At 42.0% G+C, this 22,407-nt stretch overlaps 1 protein-coding gene across 4 annotated transcripts in view; it reads right to left on the bottom strand.

Annotated features, from left to right (window-relative positions):
• Nucleotides 1-1,189: 1,189 nt before the first annotated feature.
• DCAF6 (DDB1 and CUL4 associated factor 6) overlaps nucleotides 1,190-22,407 on the bottom strand; it is a 52,208-nt gene continuing 30,990 nt past the window's right edge. For all 4 annotated transcript variants that reach the window (XM_081199212.1, XM_081199213.1, XM_081199214.1 and 1 more), the window contains 9 exons: nucleotides 18,633-18,744; nucleotides 13,385-13,500; nucleotides 9,915-9,998; nucleotides 9,378-9,696; nucleotides 6,507-6,645; nucleotides 3,491-3,647; nucleotides 2,988-3,076; nucleotides 2,172-2,277; nucleotides 1,190-1,627 (listed from right to left, as the gene is read on the bottom strand). In XM_081199212.1, the coding sequence (XP_081055338.1) occupies nucleotides 1,563-1,627; nucleotides 2,172-2,277; nucleotides 2,988-3,076; nucleotides 3,491-3,647; nucleotides 6,507-6,645; nucleotides 9,378-9,696; nucleotides 9,915-9,998; nucleotides 13,385-13,500; nucleotides 18,633-18,744 (1,187 nt within the window). In that variant the 3' untranslated portion in view covers nucleotides 1,190-1,562. The remainder of the gene's footprint in view (nucleotides 1,628-2,171; nucleotides 2,278-2,987; nucleotides 3,077-3,490; nucleotides 3,648-6,506; nucleotides 6,646-9,377; nucleotides 9,697-9,914; nucleotides 9,999-13,384; nucleotides 13,501-18,632; nucleotides 18,745-22,407) is intronic.

Raw genomic sequence — 22,407 nt, 5'->3', positions numbered from 1 at the left:
CTGGTTGATCGATTGTACGACTGTGGAAATGGATAAAAGCCCCCTCCCCCCAATCCAAACAGTGACTATCATCAGTGCAGGTAACAAAAAAAAATAATTATCTACAATACTGTCTTATTTATTTTATAGTACAGTACATTGATTACTGCTTTCATTTTATTGATCAATGGTCTCGTTAGATAGTAAAATTCATGTTAAATTGCTGTTTTAGGGGTTGTTTTTAGAAGTCTGGAACAGATTAATCCATTTTGCATTCCTTTCTATGGGGAAAGCGCGCCTTGGTTTTGGAATGCTTTGGTTTTGGAACAAACTTCTGGAATGGATTAAGTTTGATAACCAAGTACCACTGTATTACTATTAATCAGATGATAGCCCTTGTTATAAAATTTTAGCAACATCATAGTCAGAAAATGAAGTTTTTCTAAGCTGATGAACAGAAGTTCCTGTGGTAACTTGCTCTAAGATGTAGGATTTTAGGACAACTTTTTAGACTGAAAACTGAACAAATTAATGGTAGATGTACAGAATTAAGGTGGCTGGATAGTGACTCTTAGGTAATCTTCAGTAGTCTCCATTTCCAATAGCTACTATTCAGAAATAAGTAAATTTTGCAAAAACACTTAAGTGGTTTTAATTAGGAATTAGGTAGGAGGAAACCCAGCCAGATGGGTGAGGTATATTATTATTATTATTATTATTATTATTATTATTATTATTATTATTATTATTATTATTATTATTATTATTATTACTATTATTATTATCATCACCCACTACCTTATTATTAGCATTAAGATACAGTACCATCAATATAGCCCATTTTCCCAACAGACTTTGATCCAGAAGGCTACATGGCTGGATCTGTGCACACAGTCGAGTATTGCAACAGCAGTCTTCTGTGCTGCATGACAAGCTGCTTTTTATCAGAGCTTCCAAAGCAATTCAGAAACTATATAGTCACACATTCCTAAAATGAAACATTTAACTTTAGCACATAAAATAAAAGTTCTGACTTAAATGTCTTTTAAGAAGGCAGAATAAGTTTCTAGTCAACTTACAAGTTATGTAAGTCTCCAAACCCCAATAGGATTTCTGTGGGGAAGGGTGGAAACTGAAATTTCTGTAGTCAGTAGAGAATGTGATGTGTTGATTTCCTCACATAGTGGTCAGAAAAAGACAAACACAAATGTAAAACAACCACATCTTTTAATAGAAAGCAACAAACATGCAAATAGCAGGTATAGAAATTTATTTGAACCAATGTTTTCACTATAAGGTAAGTTATTTTAAAACACTGATCCAAGCTCCCATGTTTGCAAGTTAAGGGAAAATATTGCACTTCGCATTTTCTAGCACCCCTCATACACTGCAAAACATTTTAAAAATATTTTGCTTATTTTACTTGCACACTTTTGCAAGTCATGCACACATTCATTCAAAATCAAAACGTTAGGTTACTCAAAAGCAAAACCTTAAAATTGCACTAAAGCTTTGTAAGGAAAAATATAATTCATGACTTATACAAATTTCATGACGTCTAGGTGCTTTCAGAGAAGAGCCAATTACTCTTCATCTTCGTTTTCATTTTCTTGGCCAGATCCTTCAGACCTGTCTCCTTCCAGCCGGTCTGTAAAATATGGGAGTAATTGTTAAATGACAGAACCAATTTGAAAGCCATTTTTCCAATTCAGAAAACAAAATGACATTTTGTTCAACTACTGTCCAGGGTCTAGTGATGAATGAAGTAGAAATGCTTAAGGTATACTGAACATATATACTCCCTTTTACAAATATGATGGAAACACAGTAGGGGGAAAAATATGAATAGCTGCTAAAAATTCTGATTCAGATAATTTGCCCAGGCATTAGGATGGCGTCTGATGTCTCCACCACCCGGGGATGCCTAGGGATCCTTGGATCTTGCCTGTTTTCGCACACTGACAACACATCCTTTAAAAGTCTATCCATGATATTTTATCTGCACAATCAGAACGAATTTCAGGAACCAAAATGTTGTATTGAAAAATACAACTTTTGAGCAGTCTGGCCCCAAAATGGCAACTAGTTGAAATGAAACACCTCACACAAGAAATCTAGTCAAAAGTGATTTCTGGTTTGTGACCGTAACAAATCAATTCATTCAGTAAAAAGTGTCTGTAGAATCTTCCTACCTGCTCTTATATGGTTCAAAGATGCCAACATCCTTAGCATAAAAGAAGCTGGAACAGTGATTGTGTTTCTGGTTTCTTCCAGCATTAATTCATTTCGAGTTATAACCTGGGGTAGGGGTAGAGAGGAAGTGAAATCGTTACTGAGCAAGAATTTAACAGAGCAGATTTAGAAAATAAGGCTTGTTGTATATATTTATGTGCCACTATTATATGAGCATCTGACATAAACACTGTATCACTAGGACTTCTCTTTACCCAATACATGTTTCACTGGTGCGCACAACTCTTTAACAATTTGAGGCTATTCATGATCAGTTCACTTCTATAACAGAATTTACAGTAGTACCTCGGGTTAAGAACTGAATTCGTTCCAGACGTCCATTCTTAACCTGAAACGGTTCTTAACCTGAGTGAGGCGTGCTTTCTTTAATGGGGCTTCCTGCTGCCGCTGTGCCGCTGGTGCACAATTTCCATTCTTATCCTGGGGCAAAGTTCTTAACCTGGAGCAACCACTTCCTGGTTAGTAGAGTTTGTAGCCCGAAGCGTCTGTAACCCAAGGTACCACTGTACTATATTTCAATCCATGTTGCATGTGCCATAGAACCTAGTTCCATGCTCCAATAACAGTGACACATCTCACACTGTGAACTGGTCTTTTTATGGCAATACATCTATGAAATTATTGTTTTCTTCTAAGTTACAAATTGGTATTAGTGATGCACAGAAAGTATTAACTTCCTCAAACACAAGCAACTTCAATATTGTCAGGAAAGAAAATTATAGAAATAGGAGTGTTACTACAGAATATCATCTTACCTCGTCAGCAAGTTTCCGATTAAAGATTTTGGATTCTTCTAGTGGGGACCAGATTTTAATATCATAATCAATACCTGATGAGGCTAGAACTAAAACAATTTAATAATATATTAAGTAGCCATTATTTTACATTTGCAAATACAAACAATATTTGGTGGATGGCACACTTTGTTGCACCCTGCCCCCTGGCCCCAATTTCTTAGAAAAAATTCACTTTTAAATTCACTCTTATGTTCCACTTAGAACTTCTATTCCCTAGGGAGCATTCACATGTGCATAATTTGCGACATGTAGGCAATGATCTGAAACAGACTATGAGGATAACTTTAAGACAAGATCTCTCATTAGTATCCACTTCACAAATTAGCTAAGGTCTTCCAGACTGCAAACTATTAAAAATAACCTATCATTTTGGTAGAACATGGATGAAACCAAGTGTTTTCAAGGGCTTCCCTACAAGCTATGCATATGCCTGTAAATTATAGAGAGAAAAACAATCTTACTTGGGTCAAATGGATGTGGCTGCAGACAGTTCACCACGTGGTTATCTGCTTCCAGCAGCATCAAGTGCTCAGCAGTATGCCGATCCCAGATAAAGATATGGCCACAATCTGAACCACTCATAACAAAGTTAGAACCCCAAAAATTGGCTTCTTTTATCTAGACAGAAAATAAATTGGGGGGAACAAAACATTTCATTATGGTTAGTATGCACAGCTGGGAGACATTCTAATTCACTTTCAAAGTTGTACACAGGCTGTATTCATACACAACACTAAACTATGGTTCAGTGTCATATGAACATGCCTCAGACTTCACAACTCCTTTCCATCCCCTGACATGGCTATGCGCAATTGCTTCCATCTTTAACAAACAGCAATTTAGCATTAGGTTTGAATGCAGGCAAGCTGAAATAAGCCAACTTCAAACAGTGGTTTGATTTATCCATAACCTTAGCAAGGGCAGAACTGTGCCCACTACTTTTAAATAAAGATTTTTTTAAAAAAAAGTTTGTTTCAAATGATACTATCCATTTAAAAAAGTACCCCAAGGCCCTACATAGTACCTATAGCTAATATACATACTATATACAATATATATACCTATACAATGTTTAAAGCATCTATTTAGAAGAGACCCTAAGCAGCACTAAATAGAAAGGACTGTTGGTTTAGCTGGAAACATATTTCTATGTGATGTTATAGTGGACTCAATTAAGATTGCCTCCCCAAACACTCAAAGGCAGGAATACAGTTGGCTCAAAGGAAGTCTTTTGTCTCTGTTACCCTGAAGTGACCAATTACATTCTTGCCAAGCTAAAGAGTACAGAGACATAGAAACAAAGTACAGTGGTACCTTGGGTTACAAACACTTCGGGTTACAAACTCCACTAACCCAGAAGTAGTACATCGGGTTGAGAACTTTGCCCCAGGATGAGAATGGAAATTGCACGCCGGTGGTGCGACGGCAGCGGGAGGCCCCATTAGCAAAAGCACGCCTCAAGTTAAGAATGGTTTCGGGTTAAGAACGGACCTCCGGAACCCGAGGTACCATTCGTAACCCGAGGTACCATACCCCTATACAAAACACCAACAGAACAACAACTTCTGCAAATTCTCTAAACGTGGCAGGGCAGCAACCTGACATAAATGCATGAGATTGCTGCCACTGACCTCAGGACTAGAACCTGGATCTGTTCTAGGCAGCAGGGGCAGACTGAAAATCCCTACCGTTTTCAGAAGACCTTGGGGAACAAAAATATTGGCAGTGGTGGTAATTGGGTAAAAATAGCCTTCAAAGGCATGGCCTTTTTCTTTGAACTCCACCAACACACCTTTTAAAGCTTCATGACTAAATAGCTTTCCACCTAACAAAAGTTTCAGAAGAAAGGTTAATAAGGGCTGCTGAATAAGCTTCCCTGTTATTATTTTGCTAGATCATTAAAGAATCACTGCTGATTTTTATCCACAGCTGCACAGGGGCTGACTGCTGAGGAGCAGTACTGAAGACTGATTGCATCGATTGTGGTGGGGAGGGCTCTAGAAACTCATTCCCAGACTTGAATCACAGTTGACAATGTTGATTCTCCAGGGAGTGGAGGAAATGCCATGCTCCTTCTGGAGTAGTCACCTTTGGTCTCCACCCTGCACTCAGCTCTCACCTGTGGCTCCAAGAAGCTGTCAGCATGCAACAGCATTCACACCTTGGGAACGGCTTCGAGTGGTCACCTGAGGGTACCCTAGAAGAGGGTAGCCAATAGGTCTTGCACCCTCAGTGAGTTAGGGACCTCCCCTGCATGCAAAGACAGGCTCCAACTGACTGAGCAGATGAGACCAATAGTGGGTCTAATGGTAAAGAAGGCAGATTCTGCATCTGCTGTAGAGGGAAGTGAGGGGAATATGGGGCCTGTCAATCTGGGAAGGTAGCCCATCAAGGAGAAGGAAAACTCTGATCCTAAACCTCTGCTGCCTTGTGAGATATCTTTGGGAGAAGAAAAGGCGAAGGAGAAAACCCTCCAGAAATCCGGAGTGGTGTCCCTAAGACGGTTGGATGGCACCTTGTATGCCTCCTTCCAGCAACTCCTGAAGCCAAGCATGTGCCAAATGTATTGCTTTCCTTTCCTTTGGACACCAGTGAGGCCAAGAGGGGGTCCTGTTGTCTGGGCAGCCCAGGACACTGCCCAGCCTAACGCAACAGTTTGACATCACTGTTGGAGGCACACTCCATTGTTTCTCAAGACAGACAGATGCTAACAACAAGGTGCCTTCCTCCTCTGACAGATCCTTCCTAGCTCTCCTAATCCATGAAAGAAGTTGGAGGGTTACTGGGCGCCCTCTGGTGGCTCACACTGCCAATAATGTCACATTTATTACTTGGCTCTCCTCAAGAATGATGGTCATTACTGAGAAAATTACATGTCGGGGGAAATCACTGAACAAATAAATTGCAGTAAAAATAATCACAAAATCAATTGCAAGGAAACACCCATGAGAAACACAGGGAAATGAAGCTTCACACACTCAAACAGTCCAGGGCACCAAGGGAACAGACAAGAGTCCTAAATACCATAAGCACACAGCAATACAACACAGATTCAAAATACAAGCCTGAGATATGGAGAAGCAAAAAGGAGAGAGAAAAAATGTCTTAGGCAACTGCCCCCAGCAAGGGAAAAAATGTAACTTGCTACTTCAGGAGAACAGAGGCAAAATAGTTTGTCTGAGGTTTCTTCGAGGCGATTTTGTTCCTGCCTTCGAGTGGATGAAGAAGCCAAACCCATGCAAGTCCATTATAACACCAGGGGAGAGTGTTACTTTTCTTTTGAATTCAAAGTTATTTCATAATGTTGACCAGGCATACAGTGCTCCGGACTAAGACTTTGCAAAGGTTCTTGAGTAACCATAACTGTATTATGATGTGCATATATCTTAATTTTTCTTATAAGCTCTCTTCTAAAATAATTAGTATAACACATATCTAGAGCAAACCAAATTATAAATTTAGCAATAAACTATGTACCATTGTCCGGGAGTTTCGATGACCTTTGTAAACCATTTTTATTAAAGGGCGTCTAATGTTCAGTGTTTCCAATTCCTCCATCTCTTTTCTCTCTTTCCTTCTTCTGAAGAGCTCCTGAATGCGAGCTACAGCAGATCGTCTATGGATTATGAACAGAAGGCCATCATTGTTAGAAAGCTTCATAATAACCTGGTTTGCAGTCCTGTTCAGAGTTTGGTTGTTTAGATCCCAGTAACCTCAATGGGATTTAAGCAGGCTAATTGTGCCTAGAGCGTTAGACCACTAGCCCATATAAAACAACCTTTGCCTTTTGATACATTATTAAACATTTGCTTTTACTCTCAAACAACAAAAAGAGGGAGGACAGCAGAGCTTGAGCATGCAAATACAGCCTGTGCAAGTTTTCTTTTGAGTATTATACTCAGTGCCAATAATGAAATTGAGGATTTTATAAGCACCACCAGCAGGTCACCCATTGACAGCATTTGAAGCAGAAGCTGTCAATTACCGTATTTTTCGCTCTATAGGACGCACCGGACAATAGGACGCACCTTGTTTTAGAGGGGGGAAAGCAAGAAAAAAAAATTCTCCCCCTCTCTGCCCAGCACCCCTTCAGCGAAGCGGCAGGAGGCGCTGCGCAGAGAGGGGGAGAATTTCCCCCCTCTTGTTTTCCTCCTCTAAAACAAGGTGCCGTTTAAGGTGTGTTCAGTCGCCTTCAGACGGCTACCTTGGAAGCCTGGAGAGCGAAAGGGGTCGGCGCCCACCGACCCCTCTCGCTCTCCAGGCTTCAGGTTCCTTTCGACCTGCTCTTTGGGGCTGGCAGGAGGAAGCCCACCACCAGCCCCAAAGAGCAGGTCGGGGAGCGGGGAAAGGCGCGCAGCAGAGAGGCTCCTGCCATAGCCCCCCCCCCCCCCCGCGCGCTCCCCAGGCTGGAGAGGTGACACACAGCTATAGAGGCTCCTGCCGTAGTCGCGCGTCACCTCTCCAGCTGGGAGAGGGTCGCGGGGGGCTGCTTTAGCCGCGCGCGCGCTCTCCTGGCTGGAGAGGTGGTGCACGGCTAAAGAGACTTCTGCCATAGTCGTGCGTCACCTCTCCAGCTGGGAGAGTGCGTGCGCGGCTAAAGCAGCCCCCTGCGACCCTCTCCCAGCTGGAGAGGTGACGCGCGACTACCGCAGGAGCCTCTTTAGCCGCGCACGCGCTCTCCCGGCTGGAGAGGTGGTGCGCGGCTAAAGAGGTTCCTGCCATAGTCGCGTCACCTCTCCAGCCAGGAGAGGGTCTGTGGGGCTTGTTTAGCTAAAGAAGCCCCCCACGACCCTCTCCCAGCTGGAGAAGTGGTGTGCGGCTAAAGAGGCTCCTGCCATAGCCGCGCGCCACCTCTCCAGCCGGGAGAGGGTCACGGGGCTATGGCTTCTTCGCTCCATAGGACGCACACACATTTCCCCTTCATTTTTGAAGGGGAAAAAGTGCGTCCTATAGAGCGAAAAATACGGTAGCCAATGGATGCATTCAAGCAATATAATCATTTTAACGTAAGAACACAAGAATAGCTTGCTGGATCAGGCCAATGCCCATCTAGTTAAGCATTCTGTACTCACACTGGCCAACCAGATGCCTATGGGAAACCAGCAAGCAGAACATGAGCTCCCCTCCCATGGTTTACAGTAACTAGATATTATGTTAATCAACAAATCACGTAAGCCGTGACACATGAAAAATACAATATGTGTTTAACAAAAGAGAACTACCTGGGCTTTACTTCCACTGTATATTTTTACACTGCATTCATCTTTAATGAACACACTAAAGAGGTTAATAGACTTGTTAAACCTTTCACACAGCAATTACCTTTATTTGGGGGGGGCACAACATACAACTAAAATTACTCTCCACTGTCACCCTCTCTACATGAAGTCCAATAGATTTAAAGCTTGTATAGTAACCAGTACAAAAGGTGGTTAGATACCATACCAATGAAGGAAGTAATCATAATTCTGCATGGGATGGTAATTCTGAATTACCTCAATATTCTACCACCTACTGCTGTTCCTCTTATATATCTAGTGAAAGGAGTAACAGCTGAAGTCATTCAAATAAAAATAATGTATATAATATTGTTAAGAAACTGTACAGTGCTCCACGTCCAATTTAACCATCCCCATTCACTCATGAAGCACGCTAAGTGACCTCGGGCAGTTACACAAACTCAGCCCACCCTCACAAGGTTGTTGTGAAGATAAAATGGTGAAAACACCATAAACACTGTGTCAAGCTCTTCAGAGAAAAAGCAAACAATTCTATATCAATTTTCTACTAGTCACTAAAAACAAATACAACCAGAATGTTTTCCAAGTTCCTGGAAGACAATCAAGCTCTGTTAAGTACAAGGAAAGAGAATTCCATGTGCATGAAAAAGCGACTAAGTGAACCTCTTTATATATGCCTGTTATGCAGACATGGCATATAAATAAACATATGGGACAATGTACTCCTGCAGCGCAATCATATATGTGTACTGAGAAGTAAGTCCTGCTGAGTCCACTGAAATTTAACCCCAGGTAAATGTGTATAGGATAGTTGCCTTCAGTATGAGAGTCCAGGTCATTGAAGGATCACACGATCTGCTACAATACATAGACAATTATGCAAATCCAACTGAAAATATAAAAAGACAATGCACTGAGGTAGAATTTTAATATCCAAGTAGAGCAAGTAGAATCTCGTGGTGAAATGAGGGCTAATCCTTCATGCCTATCATGAATACATGTTGACAGCATAACTTTTAAGAGGTCTGAATGATTCTGCTGCATGATTTCCCATTTTTTACTTCAACAGAACTGTCTTTAGGAGGGGAGAGCGCACCACAATACTAACCTATGGCCTACTCCTCCACGAAACCGGGCTCCTGGTATCAGAACAGGGTCATCATCACTATCATCAGTTTCTTGGAAAGCAGAACTTCTCATAGATGATTCTTCATGAGAAGCAAGCCCTGAGGGATCTGGTTGGGATTGAGGTTCATGATTTGTATTATTTGAGTTGGCAGTGGACTCTGTACTTTGTTGACTCACGCTTCCTTGCTCTTCTGTCTCTTTTCTTGATAAACCTTCACCTGGTGTCTGGCAGGTTATGTCAAGATGAGGATCGTTTTCTAGTTCCATACTACTTTCCAGTTGGTCAGACACATCATTATCTGATAGAACAAACAATGACATTTAATCAGTTACCACACTAAAAACACTTTGAATTATCTTTGACAACATTATTAAAACCTAAAGTAGAAAAAATAAATAGCTATAACCTGCCCTGGAGATAGAAGTATTTCAGGGGGGCGGGGAGAAGAGAGCCTGAGTTTGCCTTAACAATTTACAGCTCTTGGGTAAAGTATGCATATGTTACCATTTTACATACCTGAATGTGGTGTTCCAACGTTTTCACTTGTAGGTGTCAATTCTTCAACATTTGTACTTTCCCCATGTGAGTCTTCAGGAATTCCTGGAATTCAGTATTTAAATTATATAAATAGTGCAAATGGGCTACTAGCAATTTCTGAAATTAGCTATTATATGCTGTTGTCACTATCATAAGCCTTCTAAAGTATTGTATAGCTTGCATGGAAAGTAATGAAAACTGACAAAAATGATGCACTGAAAAAATATTAGAAATATACTGTAAGTCAGGCACTACTGAAAAAATAAACTTGCTTTCTGATTCCATCTGTATCTCTAGCTGTAGATTCTACATATGTTAATCGAAATAGATTAGAATGTTTTGTGAATGAGTATTATTTATGTTCAACTGGAACAATAAAAGTGACTCAAGAATCACTTACTAATATCTAACATTCACAAGCTTCTTACAGATGACTCCATAATCTTTTGCAGCAACCCATTTTACAAGGCTTGTTTATTTTTGAGATTCTTTTATCTTACTAATCTTGAATACTTATCATGGACATTAAGAATTTAACAATTCATATAAAATATATATTCATATAAATAGTTTAATATTAGGTTAATTTTATATTTTAAACGATAACTGTATTGTTTTATGCAGGGCTCTGGATTTACAAAAGAATACTAAAGTCAATGTACAAAGAACTGTGAAACTTCTTTCATGAGCCTAATGATGTGTTTGTGTTGTTTTTCTCAAACAGCAACCCCGACATGCCACACCGCTCACTACTTCTGAAACTGAGCATAGTTTAAGTATCATATTGTGATATGTGGGCTAACAGAAGCATCCCACAGAGCTCTGTGAATCACAGCATGGATGTTACACTTACCTCCTGTGCTCCAAACTCCCCAAAAATCAGATTGAAAACCTTGTTTTGTTCATAGTATATGTACAAATGTTTAATTTACTTAGATTTTTCATAGCTTTCCTCACCCATAGCCAAAGGAAATCCCAAAGTGATTTACAAAAGGATAAAAATACAAGCAATAACAATATATCCATAAAAATAGTACAAATAAACCAAGAGTGTAATGATTTGAAAAACAGGCATACAATGATATAAAGGTGGCTATTTAATCTTTCTCTTTTTCCAGATTTTTTTAAGGAGGTGATTAAGGCATGCTCTAAATCTGCTAAAGTGAAAGCCCTTGCTAGGGCAAAAATCTTGAAACACTACTGTATTTTTCGCCCCATAAGACGCACTTTTCCCCCTCCAAAAATGAAGGGGAAATCGGGGTGCGTCTTATGGGGCGAATGCCTGCAAGCCTCGCGCGCCCGGCAGGAGGTCCCACCGGGTGCGCGAGGCTTGGGGCGGCAGCCTGTCGCCCGAAGCACAGGGAGCCCTCTGGAGGGCTCCCCCTGCTTCCAGCGAGTGTCTGCAAGCCTCGCGCACCCGGCAGGAGGTCCCACCGGGTGCGCGAGGCTTGGGGCGGCAGCGGACTGCTTGCGCGCACCTAGAAGCTTGGGGCTTGCTGAGCTCAGCACGCCCCAAGCTTCTAGGTGCGCGCAAGCAGTCCGCTGCCGCCCCAAGCCTCGCGCACCCAGCGGGACCTCCTGCCGGGTGCGGGAGGCTTGGGGCGGCAGCGGACTGCTTGCCGGGATGCAGAAGCTTGGGGTGCGCTGAGCTCAGCACGCCCCAAGCTTCTAGGGGCGCGCAAGCAGTCCGCTGCCGCCCCAAGCCTTGCGCACCTGGCGGGACCTCCTGCCGGGTGCGGGAGGCTGGGGGCGGCAGCGGACTGCTTGCCGGCATGCAGAAGCTTGGCGCGCGCTGACCTCAGCACGCCCCAAGCTTCTAGGGGCGCGCAAGCAGTCCGCTGCCGCCCCAAGCCTTGCGCACCCGGCGGGACCTCCTGCCGGGTGCGGGAGGCTGGGGGCGGCAGCGGACTGCTTGCCGGCATGCAGAAGCTTGGCGCGCGCTGACCTCAGCACGCCCCAAGCTTCTAGGGGCGCGCAAGCAGTCCGCTGCCGCCCCAAGCCTCGCGCACCCAGCGGGACCTCCTGCCGGGTGCGCGAGGCTTGGGGCGGCAGCGGACTGCTTGCGCGCACCTAGAAGCTTGGGGCGCGCTGAGCTCAGCACGCCCCAAGCTCCTGGTATAGCACAGCGATCCGCCAGCCCTGGGAGAGCCCCGCGGCTCTCCCAGGGCTAGCGGACTGCTTGCCGGCACGCAGAAGCTTGGGGCGCGCTGACCTCAGCTTGCCCCAAGCTTCTGGATTAGCGCAGGGGTCCGCTAGCCCTGGGAGAGGCGCCCGGCTCTCCCACGCTAGCGGAGACCTTGCCGGCACGCAGAAGCTTGGGGCGCGCTGAGCTCCGCACGCCCCAAGCTCCTGGTGTAGCGCAGCGCACCTGGGGGGGAAATAAAATTTTTTTCCTTTATTTCCCCCCCTAAAATCTAGGTGCGTCTTATGGGCCGGTGCGTCTTATGGGGCGAAAAATACGGTATATTCAATTCCCGGCAAAGTTCTGCATTGAATATTCAGGTCAAACCCATAAATTTGACCAGTCAGATTTTGTAAAACAAATAAAGACTGAGACTAAGCAATTCTTTGACTTAAAGGCTAAGACTTTGACCGCTAGGATGTATGAATGGGAAGCATACAAAGCTTGTATAGTGGTGCCTCGCAAAACGAACGCCTCGCAAAACGAAAAACTCGCAAGACGAAAGAGTTTTCCGTTTTTGAGTCGTTCCGCAAGACGAATTTCCCTATGGGCTTGCTTCGCAAGAAGAAAGGCCATAGGGAAATCTCCGGGGACCTCTTTTAAAATGCTGGCGGTCGGGAGCAAAGACTTTCACCCACCGCCGGCCTTCAGAAGAGGTCCTGGACCTCTTCTGAAGGCCGGCGGGGGGCAAAAGTCTTTGCTCCCCCCCATCTGCCTTTCCGGGACAGCGGAGACTTCTCCGCTGTCCCGGGCGATCTTAAAATGCTGGCGGGCGGCAGCGAAGCCTTCATAGACCAAATAGAGCCTTTATAGACCAAATAGGCTCTATAAAGAGAAGATAAGCCACAGATAATATCAGGCTGGTTGTGGATTTGATAGCTATATCATCTCTTGACAAATTGATAGAAAATATGTACAAACTTGCAGCACATAAACAAATCACATATAACCGTTGAATTGCCATGGACAAATTTAACAATATTTGGAATTCATTTCTATAAACACTGCATTAGGTTAAATGCAGGCTAACTACAATAACAATCTTGTAATGTTTATAAGTTATTTTTTAGTTTTTGGTTTTTTGTATATAGGTGTTATTTGCGCGCGCCCCTTTCCATTTTCTCCCCCCGCTTTTTCAAGTGTTATTTTATCCTGTGCACTTACAATTATATACACATTACTTTTTATCTTTCAAAAAGGTGTATGTATATGTGTATATATATGGTGGCTATATCATTGCTATAAAGGCAACAGATTCACATCTTACTTGATTCTGAACTCTCTAATATTGGTGTCTCTGAACTCTGAGTTCTCAGGGATTCTTCCTGACCTTCAGGTTTGCTGTAATTTCCACTCCCTCTGGAACTTGAAGCTGTACTGCTCCTAGCAACAACAACATTCAACAGATGAATGTATTTATTTTAGATATTTATAGGCTGCCCTTCAAATATATTCCCAGAATAAAAACCATTTACTAGTATTACTGAAGTATGAGCTAGTTAAATAATATTATAAAGTAGGCAAAAAATATATCGCTATGGAGATATGGGAAATACTCCGTAATAAGCACCATAAAATTTTACTAAAGACAGCAATCAGAAAGAACTGTTATATGGTAATGACAAGATGGTATATTAATCATGTTATAATAATAGTAAGAAGAACAACCCCAAAAAATATTGACAGCGTGAAAAGGAAGCAAACTTCTTTTGCTGGGAATGTTGCAGAGAAAAAATTACTGGAAAATTATTAAGAGGATTACAGAAAGCATACTATGATATGCAATCCCTCTAGATCCTCTTTATTACCTTTAAAATTATATGGATGTGTTTGTTTCTAAAGGACGTTAAAAACTAGCATATTGAATGGCTATGGCTGTTAGAGTATTATATGGGAGGGGGGAACTGGAGATTGTATACAATATGCTTCATGAAGGAATGACAATAAAATGTGGACATGGAAAAACTAACACCTATCAGAATGAAACGAAAAGCAAAGATAAGAAAACATTAATTGAGATAGTTTATGCTTTATATTGAGTATTGTAGAAGCAGTATAATATATCTAAATATACAATATTGATTTTCATCAATTTAGTTTGATATTTTATATACCATTAATTATAATACAGGAAATCTAAATATGTATGCAATCTATGCTGCTTTAAGATGTCTTCCCCATACATATATATATATACACACACACAAACACACGCTCTTTCAATTCTCATTTGGAAAAAGCTGCTTGTAATTTTCATTGTAGTTCAGAAATAACAAGAGTTCGTGTATACATACTAGTACTAAAGCAATTATAAATATTTAAAACCAAAATAGTGTTTGTTTTTGCTCTGTAACAAAATATTGTATTGATTATTGCTGGGTGGGTTGTGACCATTATACTATCTGGTGCATAATGCTTTCTTCTTCATATACAGTGGTGCCCCGCAAGACGAATGCCTCGCAAGACGGAAAACTCGCTAGACGAAAGGGTTTTCCGTTTTTTGAGCTGCTTCGCAAGACGAATTTCCCTATGGGCTTGCTTCGCAAGACGAGAACGTCTTGCAAGTTTGTTTCCTTTTTCGTAAAACCGTTAATACCCAGGGTGCATTGCTTGAAGAGGTGCAGTTGTGACCTGACTTCGAGGAGCAACTCATAGCACGGGGTGTGGTAGCCTTTTTGGAGGTTTTTGAGGACTTTGCTGATTTTTGAAGCTTTTCCAAAACTTCTTTTGCAGCCATTTGGTAAGTTAAACTTTTAAAACTTTTTGGGGGGTTTTTGGATTTTGGGTTGGGGTGTTTGGAATTCAAGGACTTGCTGTTGCGGAGAGGTTTGCAAGAATTTGGGAGCTTGTGTGGGTTTTTCCTGCATTTTTATGATTTTTTGTGACCATTGGGGCACTCTGCTGTTTTTTTTAAAAAAAAATTCTGGGTTTGAATTTCTGTGTGGTGGGTGGGTGGGGGAACAGTTGAGGAGGGGTTTGCAAGAATCTGGGAGCTTGTGTGGTTTTTTCTGCATTTTTATGATTTTCTGTGACCATTGGGCCATGTTGTTGTTGTTTTTAATTTTTTTCTGAGTTTGAATTTCTGTGTGGTGGGTGGCTGGGGGAACAGTTGAGGTTTTTGAAGACTTTGGTGATTTTTAAAGCTTTTCCAAAACTTCTTTTGCAGCCATTTGAGGATTTTGAAGACTTTGGTGATTTGCAGCCATTTCGTAAGTTAAACTTTTAAAACTTTTTTGGGGTTTTTTGGATTTTGGGTTGGGTGTTTGGAATTCAAGGACTTGGTTCTGGGTTTGAATTCCTGTGTGGTGGGTGGCTGGGTGCTTTTGAATTTTTTGGGTGTGAAGCACTGATATTTTTTTCCCCTGAGTTTACGAAGCTAGGAGCTGTGCTGCCATGGGACCCAAGAAGACTGCTGCTGCAGAGGCCGGCGAGAGGAAGAAGGAGAAGGTGACGCTGGAAATAAAGAAGGAGATCATCCGGAAGCACGACGGTGGAATGCGTGTGACAGACCTCGCCAGGGAGTACGGCAGGAACCCATCGACCATCGGCACCATCCTGAAGATGAGGGAGAAGATCCTTGCGACTGATGCAGCCAAGGGAGTCACCAGGATCGTGAAGAACCGCCCGCTGTTCTGGAGGAGGTCGAGAAGTTGCTGCTCATCTGGTTAGAAGAGAAGCAGCGTGCAGGGGACACAGTGACTAAGGCCGTGATTTGTGAAAAGACCAAGGCCTTGCACGCAGACCTCGTCCGGGAACAGCCAGGAACCTCAGGCGAGCCAGAAGTCTTCAAGGCAAGCAGAGGCTGGTTTGACCGGTTCAAGACAAGATCTGGAATCCACAGCGTGGTCAGACATGGAGAGGCTGCCAGTTCTGATGTTCCTGCGGCTGAAGACTTTGCATTGGAGTTCCTGGAGGCTGTGAAGACGGAGGGCTACGTTCCACAGCAGGTCTTCAACTGCGACGAGACCGGGCTATTTTGGAAGAGGATGCCCAAAAGGACTTTCATCACTCAGAAGGAGGCCAAGTTGCCTGTCCACAAGCCCATGAAGGACCGTCTGACCCTGCTCTTCTGTGCCAACGCAAGCGGCGACCTGAAGATCAAGCCCCTGCTGGTGTGCCACTCGGAGAACCCACGGGCCTTCAAGAAACACAAGGTCGACAAGGAGCAGCTGAGTGTCATGTGGCGATCCAACAGTAAGGCTTGGGTCACACGTGTGCTGTTTGTGGACTGGGTCAATCTTGCTTTTGGCCCTGTTGTCAAACAGTACCTGCTGGACAACGACCTGCCGCTGAAGGCTTTGCTTCTGATGGACAATGCTCCTGCTCATCCTAAAGGCCTTGAGGAGGACTTGTTGGAGGAGTTCAGCTTCATCAACATCATGTTCCTGCCGCCTAACAACACGCCACTGCTCCAGCCGATGGATCAGCAGGTCATCGCCAATTTCAAAAAACTCTACACCAAGGAGCTTTTCAAGCGAGGCTTCGAGGTGACTGATTGCACCACCATCACCCTGCGGGAATTCTGGAAGGACCACTTCGACATCGTCACCTGCTTGAAGATGATCACCACGGCCTGGAAAGGGATCAGCCAGAGAAATTTGAACTGCGCTTGGCGCAGCCTGTGGCCGGACTGTGTGGCACCAAGTGACTGATGCACCAGAGTCAACAGTGGTGCAGGACGTTGTTGCCTTGGGGAGGACCATGGGTCTGGAGGTCACAGAGGAGGATGTCAGGGAGCTGGTGGAGGAGCACGACCACGAGCTGACCACCCAGGAGCTGGTTGAACTGCAGGCAGAGGCTGCGCAGGAGCAGGCCTCGCTGGAAGAGGAGGAAGCAACTGAGGAACGGCTGTCCTCCAAAGAACTGAGGGATATTTGCATGAAGTGGAAGGATGTGCAGGCTTTTGCAGAGTGGAACCACCCTAACAAGCACGTGGCACATGACCTTGCGAACACTTTTGATACGACGGTCATGTCGCCTTTCAGGGAGGTGCTGAAAAGGCGGATGAAGCAGCAGACCATGGACAGGTTCTTCAGCAAGAAGCAAAGAGTGGAAGAGGAACCTTCTTTGAGTGGCCCCCCAGAGTCTTAGAAAATGTAATGTACACTTTGTTGATTTTTAAATGTTTTTCCTGTCATGTTTAGAAACTTAATTTATTGTTCCTTCAATTTTTGAAATGCTCTTTACAGTATGTGTGACTTTAAAGAGCACTTAATAAACTCTTGTTGTACCAAATTTGGCTTTGTTTGGACTTTTTTTGACCATAGGAATGCATTAATTGGATTTCAATGCATTCCTATGGGATTTTGTGCTTCGCAAGACGAAAAATTCGCTAGACGAAAAAACTCGCGGAACGAATTAATTTCGTCTTGCGAGGCACCACTGTACTAGAATATAAAATCTGGATTCCCAGTTGGGTAACTGTAATACTTGGGGCTGCCCTTGAAGATTACCTGGAAGCTGCAGCTACTATAGATTGCTGCTTGCTAGGCTGTTGAGTGGAATAGTTCACTGGAGCCATGTAACTGTCCTGACTTGACAGTACCACTCTCTCAATGTCTTCCTGCACAGGCATTAAAGCCCTTCCAGGGATGCCCTGCTCAGCACCTCACGTTTGGAAATTATGCAATGACACAGGAGAGCACCTTCTCTGCAGTGGTTCTCCGACTATGGAATTCCCTCCCTCTGAGGTCCATGTGGTGACAAATTAAGATCAATTTCACCACCAGGTTAACACTTTGCTATTTTTCAGGCATCTTTGAATTCTCAACTCTGCTCTGTTATAATAATAGAATAAGCTGCTCTCTGTGTTTTAATATTGTTTTTTATTGTTTCACCTGCTTTTGTTTTATTACTGCAATTATCGTACCCCACTCTGCTAAATTTGATATTCAATTCATATAGTAAGACTGAAAAGTGTTTTATTTGTAATCCCAGGGGCGGAAATGATCTCCAGTACAATTTACTATCCCAGTAAATGTAATGAAATAATGCCTGAAAGACTTTTCAAAATGATTTTAAAATACTGAAAGCACCATGTAAAGCTTGGGTGTATGAAATAAATGTATTTTTCATACAATTCCTAAACCTTGCATCTAGCCTAACACAATATTTCTCTGGTCTAACTCAGCACTTTTTCCTAATGAAGTTATTCTGGCAGTGTAGCATATGAAAGCTATTAAATGAAAAAGTTCAAGTGTGAGATCTAATGTTAACCATACTCAGAGTAAACCAAAATACAACTTAAATCCATTGGGCAGTATCCATTGTTGTGCAAGCAGACTTCACATCACCTTCCTTCCCTCCCCATATAGCCCCCTATACTCCCCCCATCTAGAAGGTCCCCCACCATTCCAGAACAGATTTGTGCGGTGAAGACAAGGAAGGCAAAGTCCCACCACAAGTGGAAGTCTGTTCTACTTGCACATGGACAGTACTGAATACAGCCCATTGATCACCCCAAAATGCTACAACTGAAGTCATAGCTAAAATTGGGAAAAGTAGTGCAATCTTACCATTCATCAGTGAAGTCTAATTTTATTGTGCTTGTAGTTGTTCCTTCTGTACTATAATGTAAACTTAAAACAGGTTCACTTGTTCCAGGATGTGGACTTGCCTTTTCATCATCTGAAAACAAAGTGTTAGTAAGTGTGAACATACCACATATGTAAAGATATAATAATTCTGAGGGCAATTCTGTTTATTTTAGTAATAGCTTCGTTAAAAGTAGAGCTTTGGAGCTTGTGCAAAATTAAACGCTTACGTATTAGGTATGATCACCTTGTAACTCTTAGGGAAAGGTCCAAACACAACAGCAATAAGGGGAAGTAGAAAACAAAGATTTAGAAATGCATGTAACATTTCTGCTGCCTCAAAGATATGCCATCTACGCAGAGCCTTATCTATCGTAAATGATAAATGTCTAAATATTACAAATCAGTAATGTTTCCAGTAAATGTGTTTAATAATTTTTAACCGGAATCCTGAACAAGAACTGCAAATTAGCTGAATATCCAAAGAAGGAAAGACTTTTTTTTTTAGTTGCTCCATGGGATGGTACTAGGTACAATGGATAATTTAAAAATTCTTCTTTGAAAGTTGGGTTTGGTACGTTTCTGGAAATAGTTTCTATTAAAGTATAGAAAATATGAATGTTTTCTGGAAGACAGTTGCAGCCAACAAAACAATTTGTTTAAAGGAACAGCATGTCTTAGGACCAGGTATGTGAAGGACATGTGATTGCCTTTTCATTAAAACTGTCATTGGAGGCCCTGCTCTACATGCTAATCATGTGGCAATTGTGGAAATTATCTTTTCATACGTAGTGCCCCTATTGTGAAATACTCTCCCCAGGAGGCTCATCTGATTCTTTTACTTTCATGTCTTTCTGACATTTTTATTTTTTAAAATCTTTTAAAATAGCTTCCTATGATGTTGCTGTTTCCACTGTTACTGCTGCTTCATTGGATTTTAGAAATGTTAAATTAGTTTTAATATATTTGTACTTGCCACCTACGATATATTAATTAGTTTGAACTAAAGATGCAGGATATAAATTATATAAAACAAAGATCTTGTGCTACCTATTATATGTGTTTTTATTATATTATATTATATACCGTATATATATTATATGTGTTTTTATTATATTGTATATAATGTTTTTGCCTGGTGCCTAAAGATAAGTGACAAAAAGATTCCTCTTCTCCCAGACCCTAATTACAAATCTATGGGGTTATTGTTTTTGTTTGTCACTATGTTACACATTTTTGTGTTTTTATATTGTAAACCACCCTGTGATCCTCAAATAAAGAGAGGTTTAGAAATCCAATAAATACTAATTATAATTATTATAAAACTTTTTAGGCAAACCAGAGAGGAATTGATGAAAATGAGGCAAGGAAGGAAGGGATTTCCAAATAGGAAGGGAAATCAAGATGGAAATGGAGATGGGACAGGACTCTGGAACATGACGTTTTCTCTCCAGTGAACTCTGGCTGGAAAAAAGCCCTTCAATAATACACTTCTAGTTTGGTCCTGAGTGCTTTGCTAACCTTGCCTTCTATTGCTCTTTAATTAGAAATTGTTGCTGCTGTGCATGTCAGGCTCCACCCTGTATTTCTGCACCTTGCTGCCTGCCTGAACAACCTGCCTGTGCCTTTGTCTCTCTATGAAGTCTTAAAACATTAGATTTCAGCACAATGTTCCCACTCTTTTAATTGCTTGATTTTGCTGGTTCTTATAACTAGAAAACACAACAAAGGTTTTCCTATAACTGTGTCATTCAGCCTTGTGTAATTTTGAATAACCAAACAAGCATTTTTTTTTAACAAGAGTTTTGTAGCACTACCGAAGGCATCACTATTCAGTAGTAAATTCAATGGAACTTAATCTCATGTAAGTGTGTAAACTTAAAACATTCTTAACAACCTTTACATGAATAATAGCAGAAGCATAGACTCTGTTTTCATTTTCTTATTAGTAGATTGTTAGTAACTGTGTGTTGTTACCTTTCAGTTTTCCCTGAGGAAAAACAGATTTTTAAAGCTCAAGAGCAATTGGGGACAAATTTAAAACCTATTTTCAATAAGTAGTTTTCTTCTCTGGTGCAAGATAAGCAAAAATGATGAAAAGGCCAAAAAATGGGGGGTGCACAGGAGCAAACTATGTAGGGTGGAAGATGGTTGACTACAGATGCCTGAACTTATATAGTACATAATATTACAAAGAAGACACCAGAAGCAATCACAACCAACTCCTAACACATATATAACATAACTGAAAGTTTTAGTGATCACATACAAACACACACACACACACACACACACACACAGTAACTATCACTGGACAACACAACCCAATCTATAATTTTAGGACGTGCAGCTCTGCAAAGAAAGGAAGCCTCTTCTGTCTTAGTAAAGCTCCTGACATGATGCCAATAGAAGACTTGAGGTTGCCACACAGAACCCAGTCTTGTTGGTATCATTGCTCCAAGGCAATTCTCTAAGCTGGGCTTTATCTTCTCCACCAATACAGTCATAATTTGGTTTTCGAACAGCTTAGTTCTCGAGCGTTTTGGCTCCCAAACGTGGCAAACCTGGAAGTGACTGTTCCGGTTTGTGAACTATTTTTGGAAGCCAAACGTCCAACGGGGCTTCCAGGGCTTCTAATTGGCTGCAGGAGCTTCCTGCAGCCAATCAGAAGCCGCGCTTTGGTTTCCGAAATGGATTCCGTTCGACTTCTAAGGTACGACTCTACACTGTTTGTAATGTAATTGCAAGTAGTTTTGCAATGGTAGCTCTAGTCCACTGGTTGTGATTTGCACCAGAAGCTTTGTCTCTCTTTTTGCAAAACCATGTCCTATAAGACCAAAAGTACTGAGCACAGGTGCTAACTCCCTGGGGCCCTGGGTGCCCGAGCACCCAAAAAATTCCCCATGAAGGGGCTGGGCACCGACAAATTTTCGTGCCAGGGCCATGCACGCTGCATGCATCCACAGACCTGGGCACCAATGGTCATGGGGCCAAGTTGGCACTCCTGATACCGAATACATGTAAGTGATGGTGAGTATATACCGTTCACAGAATTGCAATGCAGTGTAACTTATGTACACTGCATTGCTACCTTATCAATCTGCAAGTCAGCAAAACCTGCATAGTTGCAACCTGCACTAATCAGCTCCCAAATCTATAAAGAGAAAACTGATGACTGTACTTCCATTTCCAAAATCATAGGATCCAAGTATGAATTACTCTAATCAAACATATCCAAAATGTATCTATATTTCTTCTACAATAGGACATTGCACAAGCAATCCAGTCTCAGGTAGACCAGTGATTTGAGAGAGAAAATGTGATTTACAATCAGTTTTAGTTAAATATATTAAATTAACCTCAACTACAAACCTGTATAAGTGAGGGAGTGGTAAAGTTAAGATCACACATACAAAGAACTAAGAACAAATTATTCAAAATAATTCCAATGTAAGGCAATAAAGCAGCAATCCTGTATGAACTTTCAGGGAAGCCAATCCCCCAGAATTCAATGTGTCTTACTTCTGAGTACATATACTTAAAAACATATCACCTAACTACTTGCATATATTCCTAGTATGTAGGTATAAGGCTCAGTGAGGTGTGCAGCAAGCTTTAAGATCACAAATGTTTCACCATCAAGCCTAAATGTGTTATAATCTTTGAGCTACATAAAAATCTACATATGTTGCATAAAAATCTACATAATCTGCCCATAGCCATTTTGTAGCACACAGTTGCATGAAGTGGGTCTACT

The sequence above is a fragment of the Podarcis bocagei genome (genome assembly GCF_964188305.1).
Source record: "Podarcis bocagei genome assembly, chromosome: 6".
Classification (NCBI taxonomy): Eukaryota; Metazoa; Chordata; class Lepidosauria; order Squamata; family Lacertidae; genus Podarcis; species Podarcis bocagei.
The sequence above is the reverse complement of the archived record's forward strand: the minus strand, read 5'-3'. Positions and strand labels throughout refer to the sequence as shown.